Consider the following 26,640-nt stretch of genomic DNA (forward strand, 5'->3'; position numbering starts at 1 on the left):
GATTCCGATTTGAGGATACTTAATTAGAAGCATCAGACGTGTATCAATGATAGCTGGTTTTATGCATCGTATTCTGGTATATTGGTGTTGTTGTGGTGATCAACTCCATTGTAATTATCAAAAGCCTTACTTCTTTCCAGCCAATAATTTCCTTTCTTGGCGATAACCATCTGTGACCTTTACCATGATGTCCCAATTCGAGTCGCCTTTCATGTAACTGCAATTATTCTAAAGTAAGATTCCTGTAACTAGGAAAATTTGTAAGGGGATCACATGAACTTGGAGCAGTTCAAGTAAGTCGTCCCCGTCTACACTAGCGACTTGGTGGGCGCTGTGTCCTGTGAAAATAGTTATGCCGGTCAAACATCGGAGTCCAGGAATATGACTGCCTGCTACTTGAAATTCCCTATTTTTTTTTTCTAGAGAAAAATAACCAGAGGAAAGAAATAAGGGGAAAAAACATATAACATAATACACAAAAATTGCACACATGCATCCACGTTAATTCCTGTGCTATTCCTAGGGCTGCCCTTTATCTGCTCTCAATCAACAGACTGCAGCGCTTTAAATTATCGTATTATTGCCGACAATGTCAGGGCAGAGGCAGGGCAATGAATTGAATGATTATTAATAATTGTTAATTTAAATGGAAGAAAAACCTCATGGCTAAGCTGCTGCGGCACAAGCACATGGGGGTTTGCTTGTGATAAGATCTGAATGTTCCCCCCAATATATCTCCAAACCATACGCCCTTGATTTTTCTCTTTCCTGAAATACGATGTTTATTTGCTGGTTTGATGATCCCACAAGATGTTCTTCAACACAAGATAATAAGGGCAATGTTACTATTTAAATAATTTAGGCGGATATTACATCTTTTCGATTTAGTATTCAAAAGCTCAATAGATATCTCATTAATTCAGATTTGAGTTCGGACTCATTAAGGGTAAAAATTTTCCAATCGTATATTTTCTTCATTTAAATGACTCGAACCCAAGATGTCTCTCAGGGAGAATAAGGTCAGGGATGGCTATTTATTTAATCATACAAAGACTCAAATAATATGATTGTGTGTCCGTTTGATCATCAGATCCCGGACAGCAATGACTTTCCGAGAAGATGCTAAGTGCATAATTTTTTATTAAGGCCATGTGATGTGAAAAAAATGAAACCTCATGTTCCCAAAATATATAGGAAGTTGCTCTTGTCCTTCCTCGAGCTTAATTAAGAGTATGTGGACAAAGATTGGGTTAATAACTCTTTCATCTAATCATAAAGATCGATTTAGTTCAGTATCAAATCGAACTACCAGTTGGCGGACTTTTATCCGTAGTATAAGGATTTGAACCTCACTAGAAGTACTTTATATGGTTAAGATAAAGCCGATATATGTACGAGATTATTCTTGACCAATAGATTGAGGATTCTCGATGTTTTACTGAAAAAGGAAGTAAAAAAAAAAAAAGATCCTTTCAGCTTTATTTGCTGTAGTTGGGATTGTAGGTTTGGTGCAATTGGATAAACTGCCACTAAAACCACACGCGATGAAACAAGGCAAGAAAATGATATCGAAAAAAAAATCATACTATTGGTAAAGACAATCTCAAAGTATGAGTGAAATATCGGATCACACGCAGCCTCTTCATATGGCCAGCAACTCGAAGGAAAACGCAATAGCGGATCGATCATAGACCTTGAATTTGGATTAACCAGAGCCAAATGGAAAGTAATCGTGACAGCAAATCTTAGGGGGGATATTGATGAATGATGGATCATGCTAATGCTTCCCTGTCCATATACTTTAGTTACCTCTCGTGGAATGGATCCTCTTTGCGTGAAGAAGCGATTAAGGTTTGATTTTAATAAATGGAGACGGCCGAGAAGTGCACGTGCTCGTGGTCTTCCATTGGTTGTGCTTATAAGATCGAACTGCCCCAGAAAACATCACCTTCAATAAATATTTGATTTCGGGGAACAATTTGTTATTAATGATCCATCTTATTTTTATTTGGTCTTGGGTTAGCGTGCACTAAACTATATATACATGCTTCGTTTACACGCAGCATTTATTTTAATTTTTAAGTTCTTTTTTTTTTCGCGCGCAAGCTAGTATCCAGAAGTTCAATTACCCAACTAATTAGTTCGAGCTGAGATGGTACCCTAAGGATTAAAACTCTTTCAGCATGAATTCTCAATTTACAAGTCTCGAACACAAAACCTTATTTAAGGGAACCAAGCGTTAAATTATTTGAATCAATCTATGTTTGTTCTTTTATCAACTTTTGTTTACACGAAGTACTATTGAGCCTAATAAAAATAGAGCAGTGAGAAGTAAACCGAAGAAAAACCTCCTCGTTCAAGGTTTGGTTGTATAACATCCAATTAGAATGCTTGAAAATGAGAAATTTGTCTCACAATTAGCTTATAAATTTTCACTTATAAGCATTCTGATTGATTGTTACTTTTAGAAATACACTCAACCAATATTTTCCCAAAAGTGTCTCCCACGCTCTATTCTCGAGAAAGTTTGATCCCTTTTACGTAATAAAGGTCTACTACATGTAATTCTTGATTGCCATTGTGAATTTGTGACCATGGAAACCGAGCTCTAGGGCATATTGATAGCAAATTCTTCCCTATGATCGAGAATTCGAGGTAGATTCGAAGTCGAGATCTAAATAGAGAATGCAACCTAACACTTTTAATTGTATTAGTGAGCTAAAGATAATATTGGGGTTATATTTTTAACCTTTGGAAAGGTGCATGCGTGATTGAAACCCAACAAATTGAATCTTTTGTATGTAAATGGTAGCCAGTAGCAGCAGCTAGCACTGCAAACTTCACGAATCACAGAGCGCACACACTTCTAAAAGATGTGGATATCATTATCACCTTCCCGAGGTCTTCTCAGATCTGTCGACGTTGGCAAATAGCAAGCAAAACCAACTGTTTATCTATTAACAACAAACGCGCCGTAGCCTCGAGCCACTCTTATTATTCGGGTATTTTCTCTCCTTTTGTTTTTTTTTTCCCTTTCTTTTTAATAGGTTTTGGGGCATCCATGTTCTCTGCCAATGGTCTAGGTAAAGAAAACAAACATATATCTATATATATATATGACAATAATTTTTATTTTCTTGACAGAAATGGCATCAATGTTGATTTCTTCAAAGCCCATGGCTATTTTGGCTTCCTATTTTATTCCACCACTTCATATCATATCATATATAAAGCCCCATATAGCTCACTAATCCTAACCCGCTTCTTCTCTACAACACAGTCTCTTTTCCTCTCCATCTCTTTCCATCTCTCTCTCTCACACACACACAAAGACACAAACACAAACCAAAAACCTACAAAAATGAAGAAGGCCACAACATTGTTGTTGGTCCTACTAAGTGTTATCTGCTACACTACTGCCTCATCTGTCCCTGATGGTATGTTCTCTCTTCTCTAAAACTCCATTTATTCGTTGTGTTCTCTCTAGCTAACAAGGTAGTAACGTTGTTTGCGCCTCTTCTGGGCTTGTTTTAACGACTTCGGCTTTTAACCTTGCCTTGAATCTAAGGTAATAATATGTTTCTAGTTCAAGGGGGAAGATCATCATATATATTAGAACAAAGAAAATCAAGGTTCGTCTAAATTAAAATAATACATAATATACAACTTGTTTTCTAAATGAAACAAAAGAGATTAAAAAAAAAATGCATGACCAGCATCTGTATGTATGTATATATTCAGAGACTATAGCTAGAAATAGGAGGTAAACGGTTGCTTCAAATGGTGCAGTAAACACCCGGCTTCCCTGCTTAGTCTCATTAGATTAAGCCTTCCGTGAGCTCCCTAACCCAATCATAATTTATAGAGCTGAGTCCCTCGTTTTACCATCAGCAGTATAGAAAATTCTTCCATCTACCCTGCAGATCGATGCTCACCACCTCTAACCGTTAGATCAATCTTATATATTGTGGAGTATGGAAAACAGAAAGTAAATGAAAAAATCAGTCTAGGAGTTGTAAATAGTTGTCGAGACCGCCCCCAGCTTCTAGGAACCCCGTTGCAAGCCGATAAGTTGTCAAACGTGATACATCACGTTGAAATGTGAGCTATTTCTATACAAATACGTAGTATTTTATAGTACGTACTTTTATTCAAACACATTGTGCCATGCGTTTGAATAAAAGTACCAGACCTTCAAACATGATGTACCACTTTGTTGACATGACAACTCGTCATGTTATAAAAACCCATGTATCAAAATAGTCATGTGCAGGGTTTGTTGAATGGCATTTATATTAGCATTCGGAAACTAAATACTCAACTCTGGTCTAAGAGAATCTGACACTTTCTCGTTTGGTGGTCTCTCTGAGAAGCCCTTATCACTTATGTTAATTAATGAGGTTATTTGATACCTTCGATTTGTTCTGCACGTGGGTCACTTGCTTCAAGCAGGACCTCCACAGTCACAACTCAGACGCGTTAGGAAGACAGCCCAATATATCTGTCGACTCGACTTCAATGTTCCTCAAGACGATAGTCTAAAATAAAGGTCGAAGGAATTTAATCGCGACATTATTGCCTTAACACTCTAAATGCTGGGTGTTCTTTCTGGGCAACTTCTTGGCACGACTATTTCGAACTGAAAAAGCCACCGGACTTTTGATTGCTCCAAGTTCCTGCACAAAATTTGACGACGTGATGTCTTGAAACATCAATATGAGCGAAATTGATCTGGTCTGAGAAAATTATCTGACGAGGTCTCGGCGTAACACTGCCTGGAATCACTCGTGCTGATCTAGTAGCCCCTTACCAAATCTTAATAGCCATAAATGAACGAGATTGCTAATTTAATTAATTCTTCAAAATTACCGTAAATAGTAGTCACATTAGGAGGAATATAATGTGTCCACCAAATAGTTGCTACTGGTAGCTCGATAACTTAATCAGGGAATGTGTTTGTACTGCAGTTGTATTTTTTAATAGTTCGGAGGGAGATCCTGTAAGTTATTTGCCTGCTAAGACTAATAAAATCGCGTCAAATCTCAGGTCTATTACCAAATGGTAACTTCGAGTACGGCCCGAAGCCGTGGCAGCTCAAAGGCACAGTGGTGACAAGCAAAACTGCCATTCCGAACTGGGAGATCTCAGGCTATGTGGAGTACATTAAATCAGGTCAGACACAGGGTGACATGTTATTAGTCGTGCCAGAGGGAGCCTTTGCAGTTAGGCTTGGCAACGAGGCATTGATAAAGCAGAAGGTGAACGTCACTAAGGATAGGTTCTACTCAATCACATTCAGCGCCGCCCGTACTTGCGCCCAGGAGGAGAAGCTGAAAGTGTCGATATCACCCAACTCAAAGGGGGACGACAATGGAGTCCTTCCAATGCAAACGATGTACAGCAACAGCGGGTGGGATTCATACGCTTGGGGGTTCCAGGCAGATGCGGAGGAGGTGACTATCTCGATCCACAACCCCGGCGTGGAGGAGGATCCTGCTTGTGGACCTCTTATCGATTCAGTTGCCTTGAAGGTTCTACGTCTTCCCAAGCGTACCGGAGGTGCACGATCTATTACATTTGTCATCCAATAAAAGCATCTGTGCTTCTCATTCAGTCTGCACTATTGCTCATAAATTTGTACCTGACTATCAATGTTTTAATCAACAGACAACTTGTTGAAGAATGGGGATTTCGAGTATGGCCCATACATCATGCCAAAGACATCGTGGGGGGTCCTAATCCCACCCCACATCGAGGATAACCACAGCCCATTGCTTGGGTGGATCGTCGAGTCCCTCAAGGCCGTGAAGTATGTAGACTCTCAACACTTTTTTGTCCCAACCGGCAAACGAGCTGTGGAGCTCGTAGCTGGAAAAGAGAGCGCCCTTGCACAAGTGGTCCGCACCAACCCTGGGAGAGTCTACGTCCTCTCTTTCGCTGTTGGGGATGCAAAGAATTCTTGCAAAGGGCAATTGGCGGTGGAGGCCTACGCTGGGAAAGAGTCCACTAAGGTATTCTACACTTCTAAGGGCACAGGCGGTTTCGGCCGAGCAAAGCTTCGGTTCAGGGCCATCTCCACCCACACAAGGGTCATGTTCCTCAGCTCGATCTACACAATGACGAGTGACAACACAGGCTCCCTCTGTGGACCCGTGATTGATGATGTGAAGCTAGTCAGCGTTCGCAGCAGAAAACTGGCGTAGACTCGCACCTAGCTGAGCTATGAATTCATTTTCCCCCTTCCCCTCTACGCTTCTTCCCCTCTATGCATATCAATTTCTTGTCGAGCGAGTGCCAATTGAGTTTCTCCAATCATGTGCACTTATCGTTCTTCATCAACTAGAAACTGTTAGCAATGCTGAAATAAAATGTAGAAATGTGATCAATTGTCATATGCTTCTGAGATCAATCTGCCTCGGACAATCAACACGAAAGAGGACCAGGTATAAAAACCTCAGGGATTCTTTGAGAAAAGGAAAAACAAAAAAAATGCCTAATTAGGTAGAAGTCATGGTTTCCAACAGACTCATCGACAACTTTAAAATTAGACCATTTAGCGACATGGTTTAATTAAAACAAACTCTTCCAACAATTGTTCTTTAACCCTTGCATTCAGCAAAAGAAAAAAGAGAATCTCAAAATACCTCAGATGGTGAATTTTGTGCCAATTACCATAGTGACGAGCAAACAGAAGCAGGAACTGCATATGATCCATGATCTATCAATGGCACTTCAAAATCTCCTCCCTGCTCAGATCCATCAGAGCTGAGCCTTTAAATGGAACTGTCTGCTCATGCTCAGCAGTCAAATTTACAACAAAGTCTGTGGCAAGGCATTCACTTATACGGGAAAATGATCGTTCAAAGATTGAACTGATCTATTACAGCATAGCTGCTTAGTAGCTATACCGACCAATGCAAAACTACTTGAGTTCAAGCAAATAAAAATGAAAAACACTGGAAAGCTGCTCGTCTTGTTCATTCAGGGTGCACTCTTCACTGACTTCTCAAACTAACCTAATACTATGGATTAGTAAATTGCAATTAACGAAGAGTAAATTTAAAACCTCCAGATATCACGTAGCACGTTACGGATTGGAGATCTCCAGATATCACTTAGCAGATTATGGATTAGTCATGACTTTGTAATTGTAGTAGACAGGTAGCATAAGAAATGTTAATACAGAAACCTGGCAGATGCTATCCGCAATCTACCTGAAGAGATGCACCATCTCCAAGATCTACCCCCATAATCTCGGGGCTCTGGTAAAAAGAGAATAGACCTCTGACCATGGCCATGAGATCTGCTTGGGAACCATCATCTGCCCATCATAGTAAACTTTAAGTCTGCCAGATGATTCGAAGATGACCACAAGAGTTCCTTGCAATACCGGGGTTAAAATGTTATATATGTAAAAAAAACAAGTGAGAAAATTATTCAATCTATGGAGTCATCATAACACAAAAGTAAATTCACATGGATTGCCTAAACAGAGAGATGAATATTTAGCTCAGTTTACATAATTCAAGGGCTCATCAGCATAACAAATCTCAATGTCTCAAATGGATAACACAGGAAAGAAATATGGAAACTTTGTGCATTGCAATGATTCACTCTTTTATGCATTGCAGGACAAAACTTCAAAGAATCGCTATTTTATCAATACTAACTAGATGCTTACAATGTCATCATTTCTGAATGACCTATTGTAGACCTAAAAAAGTGAACGTTTATTACATAAGCAAATATCAACATTCACTTCTGCATCTTCAAGATATCAACAGTATAAACTGAGATATAGAGGGAAGTGGAGAAGAGGAAACTAGGAGGAAAATGATTTGAGATTCTCGACCCAGTTAACAGATAAGAATTCTTGTACTAGAAGAAACTAAAGTTCTTACTAGTGTCAAATGTTCATCATCTGAAATGTGGAGTGACCGGCGAAGATTTGACATATTTGTTTCTTCTTCCCAACTAAAAGGCCCAGAAGCAAATAATGCTTGAATGGCGTGACTATAGGCCTGCAATTCTGAACTATGTGATCTTCTGGGCGAATTTTCTTTCACATGTCGGGGAATCGCTTTTTCCTTGTATTTGCTTACACAAGATGATTCAGCATCAGAAGATTCATCTGCATTCTCTGGATTGCGGTGATCCGTGAAGCTACATGGCAGATCACTATCGTTAGCGCTACAGCTACCAACAGATGATGTGCAACTCTCAGCATCTATTGTTGTTGATGTCCTCAGTTGAGAACTATCACTTCTCCCTCCAATATCCGTATTAAGAAAGCCGGTTCTTTCAATTCTAGAGAAAGAAAGCAAGTTATTCTCTCCCAATGATTTCTTTCTGGCATCCATCCTTCCCAATCTAAGATATGGATTCTCGGGATGAATCTGCCAGTCACCAACATCTTTCTCATTCACTTTTCTTTTCTGAGGCCCTACATGATGTGCTTCAACAGCAGATGAAGTTAAAGGTGATTTCCGCTTGGTCGCTTCTTTTGGTAGCACGTGAGGGATAGGAACTGCGCTATTTTTCTCATCTGAGAAGCAGGAATTTCTGACATGTGACCCAGCAAGCCTCTTTCTCTCAGTAGAGCAACTCCGAGTGCCCTGCAAGACATCCCAGAACATAATAAGAGAACATCCACAGAAAAAAGAGTGATGAAAGCGTTATGCAATCACTGTCATGATGAGAAGTCTCACCCGATCACTAATGTATTGGCAACTTATTGAGAAAATACGAAAGAATATTAGCCATGTAAGCAATAAGCATATAGAATATATACATGATAGATCAAAATTACCTTTCCAAGGACAAACCACTTGCCGTCTTCCCATACTTGCCGAATCCTGAGCTGAAGTTTATGGCAACAGAGCTCCACAGCATATCCGAGTAGCCGCACAGTGTAGTTATTTCTATTGTTGACATCCATGATCATAGCTGCTCTCCAAGATTGATTGTGATAAACCTCAACTAGATCACCTGGAACCCAATCATCAATGGCTTGAACATGAGGTGGACAAGGCCTGATAGCCTTTCTGGGTACTCTCTCCACTTTGACCTCATCGGACCCTGAATTCAGATTGTACTTAACATAGTAATTTCGCCCATTTCCAGATATTATCTCTGCAGTGCACCAGACTCCAATTGAACCCTCTTCTGTGTTCAATACCTCAACTCTAGTCCCTTTCTTCAATCTCATTTTGCAAGTTCTCCACTGTGGATAAACTCGAAATCCTGAAATAGCACAGCCGAAGGGAAAATATTCAGTATAAACAATAATAATAACATAAAACACGGATACAAAAAATCACAGAATTCATATTGACCAGAACGAGATCATAGAAATACTGAACACCATGAGTAGAGTGATCGCATTACTGCACAAGGAATCATTTAACACTATATCTGATTACCAACCTAAAGCAGCTGTTAATCAACGCGCATAAGAAACAGAAAGGCACGTGTCCGACTGCAAATTCACGTGGAAATTCTCTACTACTTCAGCAGCCTATGCCCTTTTATTACTAACAAGAGCCTTCTTCAGACAGTTTCAATGCAGAAACTTTTGATTAATCGAACAAAACTCCGAACATGAATCTTGCGCCTGAAAATCCCCAAAATTTCTCTCCCTACACTGCTGGCACTAAAAGCAACAACGATCAGACATCCACTAAGTCTACGATGAACTCGACAAATTCAAGCGCGATCATAAACTAAACGATCGACGGACGACATTAGCGTATCCACAGTTTACGTCAAAAACAAAACAATCCAGAACGACAGTCGAACTCGAAAAACAGCCGGCGAGAATTAAAAAAGGAAAAAAAAAAAAAGGCCTTCGAGACGAAGTCAATCAATTCATTCGAGAGGAGGAAGCAGGCGGCCGGGAAGGAGTTTTCACTAACCTCAACTGATCGATCGCTTGGAGGACGCAGCGGAAGCGAGTTGGTTCGCTCGTTCGTGAAGGGAATGATGGACGATCGCTCGGTCGGTGATGGAATGATGAGAGAAGGCGTTGGCGGAGCGTCGCGTGGTTTCGTCTGTTGGGTGGGATGGATTGGTTCAGTTTAGGGTAGGGGGCAAGCCGAGTTTTGCGCCGTCCTTTGGAAGCAGCCCCACCCTGAAGGCCTCTCAGCCAATGGGGCTACGCCACGTCGGATATTAGGACAATCTCCTTGGGTATCAGGTTATCTGAAATTTCTTTTCCTCCCAAAAGTTTTTTTTTCTTTTTGTCTTCTCTTTTTTATGGGAAAATTTCGGATTACATCCTAAATCTGGTCGGTCACGGGGTCATTTGGTTAGCATGATAGGGATTGAGAGGATTACCATTGATAAGGCAATGGAATTGGAGGAGATTAGATTTCAGATTTCAGTTACTTGAAAATAAATACTCGATACTCAACAAAAATTTCAATACTAACAAACATCGGGGGATTCTTCAATTCGAATTAATGGAAGAAAAAATATAAGGGAAAGAATAGTCAAATATCAATGCGTCGATCTCAACTTCTTATTGATTAAAAAGTTTTTCGAATGAATACAATAAGATAGGGTCCTCGATCCATTAATAAGTTCTTGCAGTTTCAATCTTCTAATAATCAATCATTTTACCGCATATACAGTTTATTATAATTGTGTTTATTTATAATTTAATTAAATAAATGTTTAAAAATTAGTTGCGTGAGAAAATAAATGGGAGAAAAAGAGCAAGATGAAATATATTGTTTTGGCTTTTGGACAACTTTATATTGCTCTAGACATACATACATATATAGATATATATATATATATATATGCGAAGAAATCAAGATTTGAGTTACAATAAATATATGAATACATAAAAATACTATTTGTGATGTTTTTATTTTTTTATAATTTATAACCATATCTATATATATTTGAGCCTAAATCATAAAATATTATAAATAGGTTTTTTAGTGATAATTATTCAAAATTAACTAATTTTTCTAGTATAATTATCTTAAATAACTATATTTTAGTTGCTTTATTTTCTAAGATAATTTTCTTAGATTGAACGTTTCCTTTATGAAACTATTTTTCAATTCAAATATATATATATATATATATATATATATATACACTTTGCAATTATTTTACTTTTCTAAATATTATTCAAAGTGTGCAATTCCAACTTAGAATACTAAATCCAATACGATATTCCAAAGGGGCAATCAATATCTATTTAACTTATTTATAGTTATGTTGGCGGAATAAAATCATAAATTGCCATAACATAATCTAAATGATGTTAATGTAATATGATTATAATCAATATAATCATATAGCATAATCCTTTCCATTTTTCGGTGAACAATTTTCTACATTAAATATTTAATTATTTTATATTACTTACTATTAAAAAATTTAAATAATTCTCACGCAACACGCTGGTACTCATCTAGTTTATATTGCATCTCAGAGTTTTATTTAAAACAAATCAAAAATCAATAAAGAAAGTAACTAAAGTAATAACAATAGCTAAATTTTTCTTTTTATATTTATTTTTGGGTAAATTACACAAAAAAATTTAAATTTTGTAAAACATATCAGTTTTGTTCTAAATTTTGTTTTGTAACAAAAAAAATCACATGTTTTGATAATCATCTCAAATTTGACCTCCCGCTATCATTCTGTTAAGTTTGCCGTCTATTTGCCTACGAGGACTTCACGGGACCCACAAAATTTACACATCATCTGATCATCTTCTCTTTTCTTTACAAAAATAACCTAAATTTTCATAAAAGTCTCAGTTTTGCTCCAAATTTCGATTTGCAATTTAAAAAAATACATATTTTAAAAATTTCTCAGAAATAGTCCATGAGATGAGATGCTAACCGGGGGCTGACTTTAGGAGAAAAAACATATATTTTTTTCATTACAAATCAAATTTATGATGAAATTGAGACTTTTTGAAAATTTGAATTTTTTTATTTAACCTATCTTATTTGTTTATTGATTTATGTTTGAAGTTAACAGTTTACGTATGCAAAATTGACGGAATTTATAACGGATGTCATTATTGAGACAATTTAGAAAAATTATGGTTTGTTTTGTTACAAAACAAAATTTAGGACAGAATTAAGACGTTTTACAAAATTTAAGTTTTTTTGTGTAATCTGCCCTTTATTTTTTAAAAAGTTCTCTTAATTTTTTATGGCTTCCGAAAGAACCTGCTTTGCTTTCCCTTAAATGGGCCTGGGCCCATTTCCATCGTCATGGTGGGCCGAAAGCCGATTCTCCAATTAATTTAAATTTATTTATAGCATTGCGACGGAGGAGACGAGCCGAGGGGAGACGAGGGTTTTAGGGTTTCTTGAACTGAAGCAGCAGAACAGCCGCCCGACCCTAAAGCGGCCGGAGACGAAGTCGTCGACAAGGTTAAGGTAGGGCATCTGTCCATTGCAAGCTGTAATAAGCTTCAGCTCTTCTTCTTCTTCTGTTCTTGTGCTGATAACCAAGTGTGGCTCTTGGACGATATTGCAGAGCTTATTTTCTCTGATTTTTTGCTTCCTCGCATCAGCTTGAAGTGTTTTTCTGGGGCATGCTGCTTCTCTTCGGATTTCGCTGTTGTAAAGATAGCATTTTGCGCTGTTATGTGTGACTTAAAAGAAAATGGGAATAGTTCATGCAGCTGATCTTGGTATTTATTTTTGCCTTGATGTTCGAATCTTGTGTCAATTGTCTTATTGATTTAATGGGTTTTGAAGCAGGACATGGCTCCGAAGCAGCCGAATACTGGATTATTTGTGGGGCTGAACAAAGGCCATATTGTGACCAAGAAGGAAGCGGCACCTCGTCCTAGGGACCGTAAAGGGGTGAGTCATCGAGTCAATTTTCTTTCTTGTGATGTGATTAGATTAGATAGATTATTATGTGAAGTTATTAAAGTTAACCCAAACTTCAGTCACTTTCTCCCCTTTAGTTGCATTGCATCCTTTGTGCTTGCAGCGTGTTGGAAAGTTGAATATGTTGGCAGTTAGTTGTCCATTGGTTTAGTGATCTTTGAAGGCTTCGACGAAATGTTCAGAATGGATATGGCTTATTTCTCTGTTCATTGGCTTATTTCTCTGTTCATTCACATATTTGGGAAGGAGTAAAGTTCAATAGTAATGAATGGAAGGACTCTTTTAGGGTGAGGGAGGGATTAATATTTAGGATGCAGCAAACATAAAGAGGCATAAACTAGCCTGAAGCTTTCCCTTCAGCCCTTTTTAGCACTTAGCAGGTAGAAATTTTTGCCGACAATGGCAAATACATGGAGGATGGATTATATATAGGCATTAGCTTTCTTGGTATGGATGTTTGCATGTTGTCGCATGCACACTTTATAGCTTTCTCTCTCTTTTTTTTCTTTTTTTCCCCTTTTCCTAATATGTTGTCGTAAATTTGCAGAAGACAAGCAAGAGGGTCCATTTCATCAGGAGTTTGATAAGGGAAGTTGCTGGGTTTGCCCCATATGAGAAGAGGATCACTGAGCTTCTGAAGGTTGGGAAGGACAAGCGTGCCCTGAAGGTAGCTAAGAGAAAGTTGGGTACACACAAGAGAGCCAAGAAGAAGAGAGAGGAGATGTCTTCTGTTCTCCGCAAGATGAGGTGAACAATCTTGTTTCTGATCAGCATACGAGAATTTCCAATATCAATGTTTGAGGGCTTCTTGAGTTGAGGGAATGAAATCGTAACCTAATGTTTGTTTGCAGGTCTGCTGGAGGTGCAGAGAAGAAGAAGTGAGCAGAGTGTTGTTCAATGAGAAGCTGGGTAGTGAGGAACAAGAATTTTATTATGTTATTATGTTGTGTTTGACACTGACTCGGAAATACTTTCTTAACTATTGATATGTACTGTTGATTTTGTGGGAAGCAACATCACCCGTCATTACAGAGTCTTGGCAATTCAGTTTCCTTTAATCATCCCGTCATCGTTTTGCAATGCTGGCTGATTTTTAGTTCCGGTTTTCCAATTCGCCAAAGGCCAAATTTGGTTGAGTGGGAGTCGGATTCTTTGTCACGTTGATTCTGGACATAGTCTGAGTTCCTGAGTCTTGTCACCCATATGATCTAAAACAGTAATTTGTGTTAAGTGATGCACAAGAAATGCAGAATTGACCATTGCATGTTGTCCTTCCTTACATGAGCATCAGTTTCACGCCTCGCGATGTACTCGATGTAGTATTAAAGGCACTGGTGAAACTCTCCCACCAGCCACCTCGTACTCAGCATTTGATTATATAGCTATGATAGCCATGGCCACTGCCTCAGTTTTCTCGGCAAGATCTATGGCCATCGCTACATAATTCGACTTTTGCCTCTATTTACAGACAACAAAGGGACCAAATCCGGTTTGATTGGAATAAGTGACAGCGGCCATCAACTCCCTTCGTGGAGGACCTGAACTAGATCAAGGCAATCAGACAGGATAGCAGGTGCTCTTCCTTCACATGCCACAGCTAGTAGGAGACCCACTCTACAGGCCAACCTGAACTAGATCAAGGCAATCAGACAGGATAGCAGGTGCTCTTCCTTCACATGCCACAGCTAGTAGGAGACCCACTCTACAGGCCAACGCTTCGGCCACAATTGGATCTTCCCCTATCACCTTCTCCACTAATAGCTCCTTGATCTCTCCTTTATGGTCGAAAGCCACTGCAGCTCCAAAAAGCCAGGTTCGAGAACCCCTTTGCTTCGCAGCTCCATCCACTTCGATGTGCTCGTCTCGTAATTTGCTCCACTCCACAGGGGGATGGGCCTCTCGGTTTTGATCATTCAGCTGAAGGAGCGAACCTGCAGATAAACTTTGATCAGATCCAAACACCACATCAATATCTGCCGAGACCTTCAGGATCTGTGACGTGACTAAATCCACCAAAGGGGGCTTTCGGTCGAACATCAATCGACTATTTTCCAGCCAAAGGCACCATACAATAATACATTTTAGTATAAAAGGATCAAACGAACTATGTTCATCACAGTCATGGGCACAAAATGGCCACTCCCCTATATTATTGATACGTATAAGCCATAAGATATGTCTGAATACAGAGACCAGCCATAAGATATGTCGTTGTGTCGCCATAGGGGGCAGCTTCGTTTTTTGTGAGAGAGAAGCTGCTGCTGCTTCTCTCCCCTGAGCGAGTTTTGAACTTTGAAAAATTAATTTAATTGATAAGAGAAACTGAGATGGCCTTGCACTATGGTACATGATGACTCATTGACGTGGTATATGCAACACGGGAGGAAGAGGCATCTCAACTCAAAGCAAGTAATATTGAGAATACGAGTACTCCCGGATCTTGAATAATCCTTGCATAAAGGCCTTTCCAGTACAATTTGATGAGTACCATACCAGATAACAGAACAGAGTCGTTAACAAGCGCAAAAAAGGGAATTGCTGTCCTCGCTGCGGTGCTCCGATAATTTCCATTAGGTTATATCACTGACATACCTTCTGACTCGCGTCTCCAACCTTCCGCGAGGTGGACACACTCACCACGTCTCAAGGACCCACCAGCAAATTCTACCTGTGAAATTGTTAAAGACAGACATGAATGATACTTATCTGTCCAAAAGCTCCATTTAGAGCACAATCTATTCATCAGTAAGCTGTATAGGATCGGAAGTTACGCCACGCGCGGTGCAAAGAGAATGTTTGCTCGTGGCAATTATGAGGACTGAGGATAAATAGCCGAATGCCTTTACTCGCAAGATACTCCTCATAATCATCCATCTTCAAATCCCCGACAAGCACCGATTTGGGCAGTGGCGGTGGATTTGAGAGGGGAAGTAAAAACAACATTTCATTTTCGGCCTTCCCAACTTCAGCATCAAACCATGCTATCTCATAATCACCAAGCTGTAATTTCATAACATCATCACATTTTCAACTTAAAATGTTATGCTTGCGCATTCTTAAACAGCACGTTGCTCGTTAGCTTCTCAGAGAGTTGGACCTGAGATGATTCATTCCAGAGGGCAAGATTTAAAGCATTCCAAGAAGCAACATGGATGTACACGAAAACAAGTCTTAACATCTATAATGTACCTTGTAAGCGCACGTATCTGATGCTCCTCCATCGCCACAAAGCCCATACCAGATTGGGCCTTCATTTTTATGTTTTCGCAGTGTAAGAGCGGGCTCGCTAACCTCGGGTGAGGCACATTGGCTCATTCGAGATCGAGTGGCTATTTGCCAGCGAGGATCAAGTTCGGAGGACCAACATGTGCTCACCCTTCACTGTCGAGGGTGGATCTCATCGAGGAGACTAAATCGGACCACGGGAAGATCGAATTTGGCTTCTCTGTATCGTAATCGAGGAGGCGTCTCTTCCCAGTGATGGCAATGGGCCAACAATGGAAGTCACTCCCAGTAGGACTTAACTAAACTACTTCTGTCCTTTTTTTAGCGTTTCGTTTCGTTTTTTTCTCGTTTCTTTTTTCTTGTTTCTTTCCTTCAGGTGCGGCTACTTTTACAATGTGCTCTATTATATGTGACATCACAAAAATAACCCCAAATGAGCGAAGTACTAATTTTTGTTTATGGTACTTGTATTTTATTAAAATACTAATTAAACATTCAACACTAAATTTGAAGTATGAACAAACATCACCCACCTTAACAAAAAATCATAAGTTCATTAAGAAGATAGATAAATTAGAAATGATAAAATGCTCATTGTGTTCGCGCCGAGTAAGCACAAAGGTTATAAAGCTCAACTAGTGAGCTGTTATCGCGCTTGAAAAAAACTCTGACTCCGACTTCGAGTTGAGCTTTGAGTAGCTCACGAGCTGGTTCAGTTCCTTTACACCCCTATTTGAGGGTCCTTTTTATCTTCCCATGTAATTCTTAGCTAACTTTGATGGAGCTTGGAATTTTCATGTTGGGAGAATTCATAACAAGTCAAAAATTTGGGGGTAGGGTGGGCGTTGGTCTTCGTGAGGCCATTTTAGTTTGGGCCTTTGAGAATGTGTATATAAATTAAGATGGATATAATAATCTAGAAAGGATGTGATGTGGGCCCATTGCATGCACCATGCTAAAGGTTCCGGATAAGTTTTGGATTAATACAAAAGTAGGTCCATCTTTCTTCCATGGTTCCGGATAAGTTTTGGATTAATACAACAGTAGGGCCCATCTTTCTTCCATATCAGGATTTTTTTTTTCATTCAATATTATATATATATATATATATGTACATTCTTTCTGAAAAATGTATCCCTTATTATAATTTCTGCTTTGGTTTTTTTTTTTTGTTGCATCTGCTTTTTACAGTAAATCATGTATCCTTTCATTTGAATATGAATGAACAATTCTCATTACCGTTTGAGGGAAAAAAGAAAAAAAAGAACGCCGACAATACCCTATTTTTGTATATCTTAGTTTATTTGGGCTCCGGCCCCTTATTTATCGAGAAAAGATAAGGTTTTCTTTCTCGAGGTCGAAATAGGTGCAGTAAATTCCATTATATGCTATAAGTATTTTTTTTCTTATGATAAATAAATATCTATCTCTTGACAATTACTTTCCTAGAAATTGGTAAAATGCATTTTTACTGGTAAAAAGAATACATAGATGGCAATTTCACCTTTTGTTTTCGACTTAAAACTCGGCTTGCCATAATCAAGTTGAGAACTATTGATTCGACAAAGAGTGGTCATCTAACACACTTGTTGAATCGAAAAAATTTTGTATAGTTCCGTTTCGAAGAAGGTCGCTCCGCACCTCTCGCGGAAGTGTTTCAGCAAAACCTAAAACGCGACCACGCCTAGGTTTTATGTGCAATACCATAAAGCCGAAGCCGTAAACACGAGGAATTAGGAAAAGTTCAGGTTTTTTTTTTTTTTAATTAATTGAAAGATGAGTAAGAGAAACTTCCAAAACCAAAGTCGAGATCAATCAATCAATTTAATTTAATTTAATTAATTAACACTGCTATAAATATTGGAGTCTCTTCTCCATCTTCTTCTCTGCGTTCAGCCCCTTAATACTTATAGCAGCTCAGTCTGTACCCCTTTTTCTTTTTTTTTGTAATTTTCCCCCTTTTTTTTTAAACATATTTTTCTTCCTGATTTGATTTGATTTTGATACAAATTTTTGGGTGCCGCTCACAGTCTTCAAATTCCAATGAGTCGGAATCCCATCCGCAGCATATGATTTGAGCCATTGCGAGAGGGATTCCTCGTCGAATCGGATGCAGAATTAGGGTTTCTCACTGTGTATAAGAAAACCTTTGTGCTTGATATCTGTCGGGATTGTTGTCGGGTTCTTGCTGCCCCGTTCCCGCGGATCTAGGGTTAGGTTAGATCGTGTCTAAATGGACAGCAAGAAGGTGGCGGTGCCGCTGGTGTGCCACGGCCACTCCCGGCCGGTCGTCGATCTGTTCTACAGTCCGATCACGCCTGACGGTTTCTTCCTCATTAGTGCCAGCAAAGGTGCACTTCCCCCACTACCTCATCCTCCGTTTTGTCTCTATTCATACGCTGGTTTGGTTGATGAGTGCGGCGGCCGATTGCTTCTGTTTGGCAAGCAAAATGGTCATATCTTGTTACTCGGAATTGCCTGCTTGCTGGATGTCGATGTTTTGGAGATTTACTAGTTGTCTTAATGGGGGAATACTAACTGGGCATTTGATGATACTGTTTTGAATTCAGATTCTAATCCAATGCTGAGAAATGGGGAGACTGGAGATTGGATTGGCACATTTGAGGGGCATAAAGGTGCAGTCTGGAGCTGCTGCCTCGATAACAATGCTCTACGTGCTGCGTCTGGTTCTGCAGATTTTACTGCGTATGTGGCTAATTCTTTCTTCAGTCGATAATGTCTATGGGATGCTGTCAGTAGTCTTGGCTCGGTTGCTCTTTGCTAACTGCAGTATATATTCATGTCTTTATTGGGTAAGAAAATGGCTATAGCTTAGAATTTTTTGCTTTTTCAGGAAATTGTGGGATGCTTTGACGGGAGATGTGTTGCATTCTTTTGATCACAAGCACATAGTCCGGGCATGTGCCTTCTCCGAGGTGAGCACAGTTCCTAATTGGTGCATTTAGTTTTGTCACTTTGCGGGCGTAAGTCTATATCTTCACTGCAGTGCAGGATATAATTTTGACCATCAAGTTCGAATAGTTAATTTTACATACATAGCATGAGCTTATGCTCTCTTCATTTTACACATGTACAGGATACTCACCATCTGCTGACTGGCGGTTTTGAGAAAATTCTCCGCATATTTGACTTGAACCGTCCAGATGCTCCTCCAAGAGAAGTGGACAATTCTCCGGGCTCAATTAGGACTGTTGCTTGGCTTCACAGTGATCAGACCATATTAAGTTCCTGCTCTGAAATTGGTGGCGTGAGGTACATGTTATTGTACTTGAGACTACTAATTATATTTACCGAATATCCTCTTTTATATGCCTGCACTATAGTAGTTTCAGTTCCAGGCAAATATTATGAAAAGAGTGCTGAATTAATGGTACTTCTGCCAAAAGTTTTTGATAGTAAATCAATTGAGCTCTACTGTTAGACATCACTGGTATGCTAGAAAGGTGCTTTTAGCATACTATAGTTCTAAATATTCTTGCTGCAATTCTAGGGATAATTTGGATGTATTTAATTTGCATATTGCATTAATATTCTCTGCTTGCAAGTTCTTTAACTGATATACTGTGTCCTGCCAAATCCTAAATCTACATGAATCTTACCTGTTGTCCACCTGCTTGGCCAGTCTCCTCATCCCCATTACATCTTTTACTATGAACAGGTTATGGGATGTAAGAAGTGGTAAAATTGTTCAGACATTGGATACAAAATCTCCAGTTACAAGTGCTGAAGTGAGTCAGGATGGCCGCTACATAACTACTGCTGATGGGTCTACTGTTAAGTTTTGGGATGCCAATCAGTAAGTTATATTTTCTATTGTTTAAAAAGAAAAAGGTTCTATTTTCAACAGTTAGTTCCATATCAATCACATTTGTCTGATATATGTGATTGCATTTATGTGGTTTAGCTTTGGATTGGTGAAGAGCTATAACATGCCCTGCCCTGTGGAATCAGCTTCATTGGAGCCAAAGTTTGGTAATAAGTTCATTGCCGGAGGAGAAGACATGTGGGTTCATGTTTTTGACTTCCATACTGGAGAAGAAATTGGTGGGTGATCTGAACTTGGCAACTGTTTGAAGAATATACTGTGAAATCTGTGTTATGAATATTTTCCCCGCTTGGTTGTCTGTCTTAACAGATGGTGTTTTCCTCTGGAGTTGGATAATGTAATATCTGCAGTATTGACTGACCTTTAATGACGGGATTGAAAATATTTTTACCAACTGCAACGTGTAATTGAAACTTACGCATTGTGCATCTGGCATCATTTGGCTGCAGGATGCAACAAAGGTCACCACGGTCCAGTTCACTGTGTTAGATTTTCCCCAGGAGGGGAGTCCTATGCTTCGGGATCCGAAGACGGGACCATAAGAATATGGCAGACTGGGCCAGCAAATAATGCAGAGAGTGATGCCCAGTCTGGTAATGGTCCAATTACAACTGGTAAAGCAAAGGTCGGGGCTGATGACGTTACCCGTAAGATGGAGGATATTCAGATTAGCAAAGTAGGAAAGACTGGAGAGAGAGAGAGTGCCTGATCGTGTCCTCGTTCAGTGCTTTTGTTTCTTTCTTTGTTATTAGTTTCGGGTATGCGGGTTTGACCTTAAGACAGCCTCTTGTGCCTGTGCAAATATAGTGTGGTCAACAACCTATCTCTGCCGGTTTTGGTTTTTAGCTTCTTTCCATCTCTCCTGAAATCTGCTGTCTCCAATGTATCCCCCCCACACCATGTTTTATGGTAGATAATAGGGAACTCCACCCATACATTCTCTTGTTTCCTGGTTAGCAAGTGACAAAAGGGATTCTTTTTTGGTACTTTAATTATATTGGAATTTTTGCTTTAGTTTTCTTGACAGTCTAAAGGACATTGCTAATACTTCGTTCAGGTATCACTGATTCATGTGCAGTTGAACTTGGAATTGATGAACGATGAGTAACCAAAAAAAACAAAAAAGGTAGGAAAAAACTATCGATGAAAGTGGAGTTTGTTTCAACTTAAAATTAAGAGTGCGTTTGAATTTAGAGTTGAGTTGAGTTGAGTTTTGATTTTAATTGGTTTGTAATGATTGTATTGTTTGAATTTAGAGTTGAGTTGAGTTGAGTTTTGATTTTAATTGGTTTGTAATGATTGTATTGTTGAATTATGAGAAAAAATATGAAAAAGTAATGAATAGTTGAGAAAAAGTAATTATTAAGTAATGATTGTGTTGTTGAATTGTGAAAAAGTAATGAATAGTTAAGAGAATTTAATATTAAAAATTAAATTGAATGATTAAAAAAATTAAAAATTAAAAATAAGTAATGATTGTGTTGTTGAATTTAAAATAAGTGGAGTTGAGAATTTTTTAAAAAATAAATACACCCTAAGTATTGATATTTTAAGTGTTAAATGTAAGGGCAAATTACAAAAAAAAACTCAAATTTTATAAAAAGTCTCAGTTTTGTCATAAATTTTGTTTTGTAACAAAAAAAACTATAAGTTTGCTAAAATGTCTCAAAAATGACCTCCGTTATAACTTCCGTCAATTTTTGCCTACGTGTGACCTACGTGGACTGTTAAAGGGACCCACCGGCCTACGTGTGACCTACGTGGACTGTTAAAGGGACCCACCATCAACAGCAAAAATTGATGGAAGTTATAATTTTTTAGACATTTTAGAAAACTTATGGTTTTTTCTGTTACAAAACAAAATTTAGGACAAAATTGAGACATTTTACAAAATTTGAGTTTTTTTTTGTAATTTACCCTAAATGTAATAAGTGCTTGCTCAATTAAGCTAATATTGTTTGGTGGATAAATGTTAAAAATTTAAAAGTTCTAAGAAGTATATCAATTAAGAGCCTAATATTTTTTGTCTTTAAACTTTTAACCCATTCTTTTGACATTGTTATTTTAAATTTCTAAAAGCAAAAAATAAAAATAAAATAGAAAATTTATATAAATTTTAAAAGCCTTGTCGATGCATCTACCAATGCCATGTAAGACAGATAAGAGTTCTCCTCACCTAACTATGGCATCCGATAACAATTTGATAATAGGCGAAGTGTCGTGGTGTCATTTCGCTTCTCTAAATAGATACATGCAAGATGTAAAGACTGCTCCATAATCATAATTTCTTTTAAAAAAAAGAGTAAATTAACAATTTGCTCATTAAGAGATCGATATTCTATCAAATCTAACCTCAATTAATTTTTTTACATCAATTTTGACCATGACTGATTAAATGTACATCAAATCGATCATTCTATCAACTTTTCGCTAAAAACTGGATAGAAAACATTAAAAAATCATAATGATTTTTTAAATTCTTTAATGAAATATTATATGATTTAATGTAATTTGATAAATTAAAAAAAAAATCTTAAAAAAAAAATCCTAGGCAAATGAGGACAAAGAGAAGAGGAGGGGGGAGTGGGCTTAAAGGAAGCTGATGGTGGGGCATCGCCGTCAACACCGACCTAAGGAGATGTCATTTTGGGGACGATGGACGGCAAGGTTGGCCCCACCGCGGACCTGGACGACGTTGGCCTCCTGCGATGACCCCAACTTCGCCGTCCCCCAGCCCCTCCTCAGTCTCCACCACAACATCGTGTAGTGGTTCTTTGGTTTCCATGTCAAGGTCCTCCCCGCGATCAAGTCCATATTCACCAACTCCCCCCCGCCGAACAACGGGTGGAAGAGCTGGACTTTCATGGTCGAGATGGTGGCGGTGTTAAGCTAGCCTTTGAACATCTGATTTTTCATTTTCTTTTTTACTTTCCAGAATGCTCGAGAAAGAATGGGGGCAGATCGGCAGTGACTTAGGCGCATCAAGTGGTCGCACTGACTTGCCGGATTTTGTTGGGAAATTCAAAACCGGAAAGATCAGTGCCAGCAGAGATTGGGCGAGAGTGGATTATGGACTTGGGCTGACCCGAGCTTAATCCTACCCTTACGAGAATAATATCGGCTTGAGACAGTTCCGAATTTGTTCGTGCCTAACCCAATGCTGACGGTCGAAAAGCTAGCACCAAGTCAAGAACAAATTGCGGTATTAGGCTGGGCACAACCCAAAAGTGATGTTTGCCTGCCTTTGGTAGTCTTGCTTTAGTAAGAATTAAAGGGAAATTTTTTCATTTAGTCCTTTAGATCTGACTAATTTTCTATTTCGCTACTCTTTTTTTTTTGAGTTTACTATCACTTTGGTCCCTACACATTGATCCCTGAAAGAATTTTGCCAATGATTTGGTCCCCAAAAGATGATTATGTCTACTCATTTGGTCCATCCGTTAAATGGTGCAACGAAAATCTAATATGACACACACATGTGAACTAACGACTTCAATAATAATATAACATTATCAAAACGATGTCATTTTGAAGTTTTTCGATGTTGAAAAAATAAATGAAAATAAAAAAAAATATTGCTCATCTCAAAGTACCGAGGATGGCTCTCGAGCCAACCAGCGCTTGCAAGCCCCATGGTTGGGTTCGCGCCGGGCTCGCAAACGCAACCCGATGGTCTCGAGCCCTTGTCCTTGACTATTCTCTCTTTATGAACCCAAGATTCCTAAGCTTGGGTTTCGTCGAGGATGAGGGCTCAGGACCCTTGGGTTGGGTTCGCGAGCCCTAGTTAGCTCAGGGGCATGGACTAGGAGGCTCACGAGCCTCTCAGTTCGTGGCTTAAGGGTGGTGTCCTCTTCCACCAAGTCGAGTCGAGTAGAATCTAGCCTAAGGGCGGCGGATCTAGCCTAGGAATGACGTTCTCCCCACCGGCGAGGTGGGGGCACCACCATGGGAGCTCCCTCCCCATCAACCTCTGTTCCTTCTCCCTTCAAGAGGGGCCCTCGATTCCTTTGTTTATTTTTTGATATTGACATAGTAAAACGACATCGTTTTGAATATTTTATATAATTATTGATGGTGTTAGTCCATGTGCGTGTGCCACATCAGATTTTCGTCATCTCATTTTACAGCTAAACCAAATGGGTAGATGGAATAATCTTTTAGCAATGTGTTGGTGAATCTTTTAAGAACTAAACAGATAGTAAACTCTTTTTTTTTATATAGTTTACATTATATATAATGCTTTTCTATTTTAATCCTTTTCCTTTTATTTTTTTTATTTCATCCAATATTATTTGATTATTTTCCTGATTTTTATCAAAATAATTATTAGGGAAAATTTTCTTTTTTGTCTCCAAATTTTTGTGTCCTAATTCTGTTTTTTTTAAAAAAATTCTCAACATTAAACTTATTAGGGAAAATTACATCAAAAAAACCTAAATTTTATAAAATGTTTCAGTTCTGTCCTAAATTTTGTTTTGTAACAAAAAAAATCACATGTTTTGAAAATTGTCTCAGATTTGACCTCCTGTTACCATTCCGTTAAGTTTGCCGTCTATTTGTCTACGTGGACTTCACGGGACCCACAAAATTTATACATCATCTGATCATCTTCTCTTTTCTTTACAAAAATAACCTAAATTTTCAGAAAAGTCTTAGGTTTGTTCCAAATTTTAATTTGTAATTTTAAAATACATATTTTAAAACTTTCTCATAAATGGTCTATGAGAGGAGATGCTAGCCGGAGCCGACTTTAAAGCAAAAACATATGGTTTTTTTCATTACATATTAAATTTATGATGAAATTGAGATTTTTTTGAAAATTTGAAGTTTTTTTTAACCTATCTTATTTGTTTATTAATTTATGTCTAAAGTTAACAGTCCACATATGTAAAATTGACGGAATTTATAACGGAGGTTATTTTTAAGACAATTTAGAAAACTTATGGTTTTTTTTGTTACAAAATAAAATTTATGACAAAATTGAGACGTTTTACAAAACTTATGTTTTTTTGTGTAATTTACCAAACTTATTATTCCTCATAGTTCTATCTATCAATTTTTGTAAATAACATATCTTGAAATAAAAGTTACTTTTTAAACATTGTAACATAAATTAATAACAATTAAAATAATATGAAACTTGTGAGCTTACTCAAAGTTTGAAGCATAAGTAACCTCAACTCGGATAGTGCTAATTGTTAAAAGGAGGATGCTAACTTGAGAGGGAGAGGCGGTGGTAGGTTATGGCGCCACGCACGACCACCCTAGGGGAGGTCACCATAGGCATAAAATTATAGACTTGTCAATGCCTCTCTTAACAATCACAACATTATTTCTTGCATCAAGGGTGATCTCCATGTCCTTGTTTAGTGTGTCACGGCCAACCTAATAGACGTGGTTAGTGGTATTGAGTCACAATCACCTCTATTTTTCCTATACTTTTTTCATTTCATTGCTCACAAATTTGAATATTAATGCTCTCAACTCAAACCACCGCTACCCTGCCTATATTGTATAAGACTGAAATGCTCGCCCTTGCTCCTTCTCTCCAATAGGTTCACGATTCTACTTTAATTATTTTAATTTATTTTTGTTTTATTTCTGAAATTTTTAAAAAAAATTCAAAAATGTCTTGAAGCATTTTTAAGGAAAATTGAACGGTAGAATTAAAATATAAAAATGTTTAATATTTTAAAAAAATAGAATTAGAATGAAAAATGTAATTACAGAAGATTGAGGACCAAAATTTTCTCTAATAAAAAGTTTGATAAAAGTATGGATACAAAAAACTAATCAAAGGTAATAGATATAAACCAACTGACAAAAAGAAAAAAAGATTGAAACAGCAAAGTATTCAAAAATATAAGATATAAAAGATAAAAAAAAAAGATGAATAGAAAAGCAACCAAAACTAGAGAACCAAATATATAGTTTTCTTAAAATTGAACACCAAATATATAGTTTTCTTAAAATTGAACGTAAAAGTTGAGCAAGCTTTTTCAAATTTCAAGTTGCACTTAGACTGAACTTCGTCATTCCAAATCGAAGACTCGTTACCGTTTCTCCGGGCTCATAAAGAATACAACAATCATCGCATTGTTATTGCCGGTGAGCCAGTTTTGGTTAGCGAATATGGCATAACCTTTTTTTTTTCTTTTTTTTTTTGGCTAACCCGGGATGTTCAGATTTCGCCTGACTAATTCCCGGGGCTCCGTGAACCCCCTTGGAGTTGCGATGGCATAACCTTGTGATGCTCACTAATAGCTAACTTTGTAGGAGGCTATATATGCCCTAATTTGACTGATTTGGCCCAAACCCAAGTTAATATCATGCTAATTTTTTCGCATATCCTATGGCAAGGAAATCAGTTGTGTTTGCTCACACTAATTAGGTGTTTAAATTAAATTTTCGGTACTTAATTCAATTGAATTTGTTCGTTTAGTACCCAAAAAAAAAAACTGAACTTATATAATGTTTCAGCAGAAGAAAAACGGCCCAACCAATAGGGCGGCTCATTTTAACTACATCAGTCCAAACCTCAGTCTGTACCACTAACCGTGCGTCGCTCAGGCTTTGTCCGCTCGACCGCTAAACATAATCGACTTCTCCAAATTATTGAAGTGAAGGAAAGATAGTAAGACCCTCCAAAACCAAGCATTATAGCAACCGAACCTAGAGCCCAAATAAGGCGGA

At 38.2% G+C, this 26,640-nt stretch overlaps 5 protein-coding genes across 12 annotated transcripts; 3 read left to right on the forward strand and 2 right to left on the reverse strand.

Moving 5' to 3' along the window:
- Positions 1-3,256: 3,256 nt before the first annotated feature.
- Positions 3,257-6,394, forward strand: LOC116199549. Its single transcript, XM_031529936.1, has 3 exons — positions 3,257-3,437; positions 5,047-5,559; positions 5,668-6,394. The coding sequence occupies exons 1-3, from the start codon at positions 3,362-3,364 to the stop codon at positions 6,201-6,203; spliced, it is 1,125 nt and encodes a 374-aa protein (XP_031385796.1). The 5' UTR covers positions 3,257-3,361; the 3' UTR covers positions 6,204-6,394.
- LOC116199550 lies at positions 5,982-10,083 on the reverse strand. Of its 7 annotated transcripts, none has more exons than XR_004155560.1 (6): positions 9,915-10,083; positions 8,810-9,243; positions 7,902-8,615; positions 7,215-7,321; positions 6,645-6,746; positions 5,982-6,358 (listed from the first exon to the last, which is right to left on the reverse strand). XR_004155560.1 is itself a non-coding variant. In XM_031529938.1 (5 exons), exons 2-4 carry the CDS (start codon positions 9,206-9,208, stop codon positions 7,241-7,243), a joined length of 1,194 nt encoding a protein of 397 aa, XP_031385798.1. In that variant the 5' UTR covers positions 9,209-9,243; positions 9,915-10,083; the 3' UTR covers positions 6,445-6,746; positions 7,215-7,240. The 7 variants fall into 7 exon arrangements, 4 of the variants coding, with proteins under 4 accessions (XP_031385798.1, XP_031385797.1, XP_031385799.1 ...); XR_004155561.1 differs by having other exon boundaries at positions 6,219-6,358; positions 6,673-6,746; XR_004155563.1 differs by lacking the exon at positions 5,982-6,358 and having other exon boundaries at positions 6,445-6,746; positions 7,215-7,380; positions 9,915-10,082.
- Positions 10,084-12,262: 2,179 nt separating this feature from the next.
- LOC116199552 (60S ribosomal protein L36-2-like) lies at positions 12,263-13,936 on the forward strand. Of its 2 annotated transcripts, none has more exons than XM_031529942.1 (4): positions 12,263-12,413; positions 12,741-12,845; positions 13,423-13,622; positions 13,727-13,936. In XM_031529942.1, exons 2-4 carry the CDS (start codon positions 12,744-12,746, stop codon positions 13,755-13,757), a joined length of 333 nt encoding a protein of 110 aa, XP_031385802.1. In that variant the 5' UTR covers positions 12,263-12,413; positions 12,741-12,743; the 3' UTR covers positions 13,758-13,936. The 2 variants fall into 2 exon arrangements, with proteins under 2 accessions (XP_031385802.1, XP_031385803.1); XM_031529943.1 differs by having other exon boundaries at positions 12,287-12,413; positions 12,738-12,845.
- Positions 13,937-14,140: 204 nt separating this feature from the next.
- Positions 14,141-16,349, reverse strand: LOC116199551. The gene is made up of 3 exons (XM_031529941.1): positions 16,065-16,349; positions 15,468-15,543; positions 14,141-14,806 (listed from the first exon to the last, which is right to left on the reverse strand). Exons 1-3 carry the CDS (start codon positions 16,188-16,190, stop codon positions 14,490-14,492), a joined length of 519 nt encoding a protein of 172 aa, XP_031385801.1. The 5' UTR covers positions 16,191-16,349; the 3' UTR covers positions 14,141-14,489.
- A 1,631-nt stretch (positions 16,350-17,980) lies between these two features.
- On the forward strand, positions 17,981-20,966 carry LOC116201466 (serine-threonine kinase receptor-associated protein-like). Its single transcript, XM_031532712.1, has 7 exons — positions 17,981-18,451; positions 18,671-18,806; positions 18,955-19,036; positions 19,198-19,373; positions 19,780-19,917; positions 20,026-20,165; positions 20,397-20,966. Exons 1-7 carry the CDS (start codon positions 18,334-18,336, stop codon positions 20,654-20,656), a joined length of 1,050 nt encoding a protein of 349 aa, XP_031388572.1. The 5' UTR covers positions 17,981-18,333; the 3' UTR covers positions 20,657-20,966.
- The last annotated feature ends 5,674 nt before the right edge of the window (positions 20,967-26,640 follow it).

Source organism: Punica granatum, chromosome 3 (genome assembly GCF_007655135.1).
Source record: "Punica granatum isolate Tunisia-2019 chromosome 3, ASM765513v2, whole genome shotgun sequence".
In the NCBI taxonomy this organism is placed as follows: Eukaryota; Viridiplantae; Streptophyta; class Magnoliopsida; order Myrtales; family Lythraceae; genus Punica; species Punica granatum.

Bases quoted from the DNA above. Each gene is read 5' to 3' on its own strand.
- LOC116199549 (XM_031529936.1), top strand. From the start codon at position 3,362: ATGAAGAAGGCCACAACATTGTTGTTGGTCCTACTAAGTGTTATCTGC. The intron at 3,438-5,046 runs GTATGTTCTCTC...GTCAAATCTCAG, and splicing joins TGCCTCATCTGTCCCTGATG to GTCTATTACCAAATGGTAAC. The intron at 5,560-5,667 runs GTGCACGATCTA...TTTAATCAACAG, and splicing joins TCTTCCCAAGCGTACCGGAG to ACAACTTGTTGAAGAATGGG.
- LOC116199550 (XM_031529938.1), bottom strand. From the start codon at position 9,208: ATGAGATTGAAGAAAGGGACTAGAGTTGAGGTATTGAACACAGAAGAG. The intron at 8,616-8,809 runs GTAATTTTGATC...GATGTCTTGCAG, and splicing joins AGTGGTTTGTCCTTGGAAAG to GGCACTCGGAGTTGCTCTAC. The intron at 7,322-7,901 runs GTAAGAACTTTA...TATGATGGGCAG, and splicing joins ATGATGAACATTTGACACTA to ATGATGGTTCCCAAGCAGAT.
- LOC116199552 (XM_031529942.1), top strand. From the start codon at position 12,744: ATGGCTCCGAAGCAGCCGAATACTGGATTATTTGTGGGGCTGAACAAA. The intron at 12,846-13,422 runs GTGAGTCATCGA...GTAAATTTGCAG, and splicing joins GTCCTAGGGACCGTAAAGGG to AAGACAAGCAAGAGGGTCCA. The intron at 13,623-13,726 runs GTGAACAATCTT...GTTTGTTTGCAG, and splicing joins TCTGTTCTCCGCAAGATGAG to GTCTGCTGGAGGTGCAGAGA.
- LOC116199551 (XM_031529941.1), bottom strand. From the start codon at position 16,190: ATGAGCCAATGTGCCTCACCCGAGGTTAGCGAGCCCGCTCTTACACTG. The intron at 15,544-16,064 runs GTACATTATAGA...ACAATTTCACAG, and splicing joins CAGATACGTGCGCTTACAAG to GTAGAATTTGCTGGTGGGTC. The intron at 14,807-15,467 runs GTATGTCAGTGA...GTTTATCTGCAG, and splicing joins TTGGAGACGCGAGTCAGAAG to GTTCGCTCCTTCAGCTGAAT.
- LOC116201466 (XM_031532712.1), top strand. From the start codon at position 18,334: ATGGACAGCAAGAAGGTGGCGGTGCCGCTGGTGTGCCACGGCCACTCC. The intron at 19,037-19,197 runs GTGAGCACAGTT...ACACATGTACAG, and splicing joins GGGCATGTGCCTTCTCCGAG to GATACTCACCATCTGCTGAC. The intron at 19,918-20,025 runs GTAAGTTATATT...TATGTGGTTTAG, and splicing joins AAGTTTTGGGATGCCAATCA to CTTTGGATTGGTGAAGAGCT.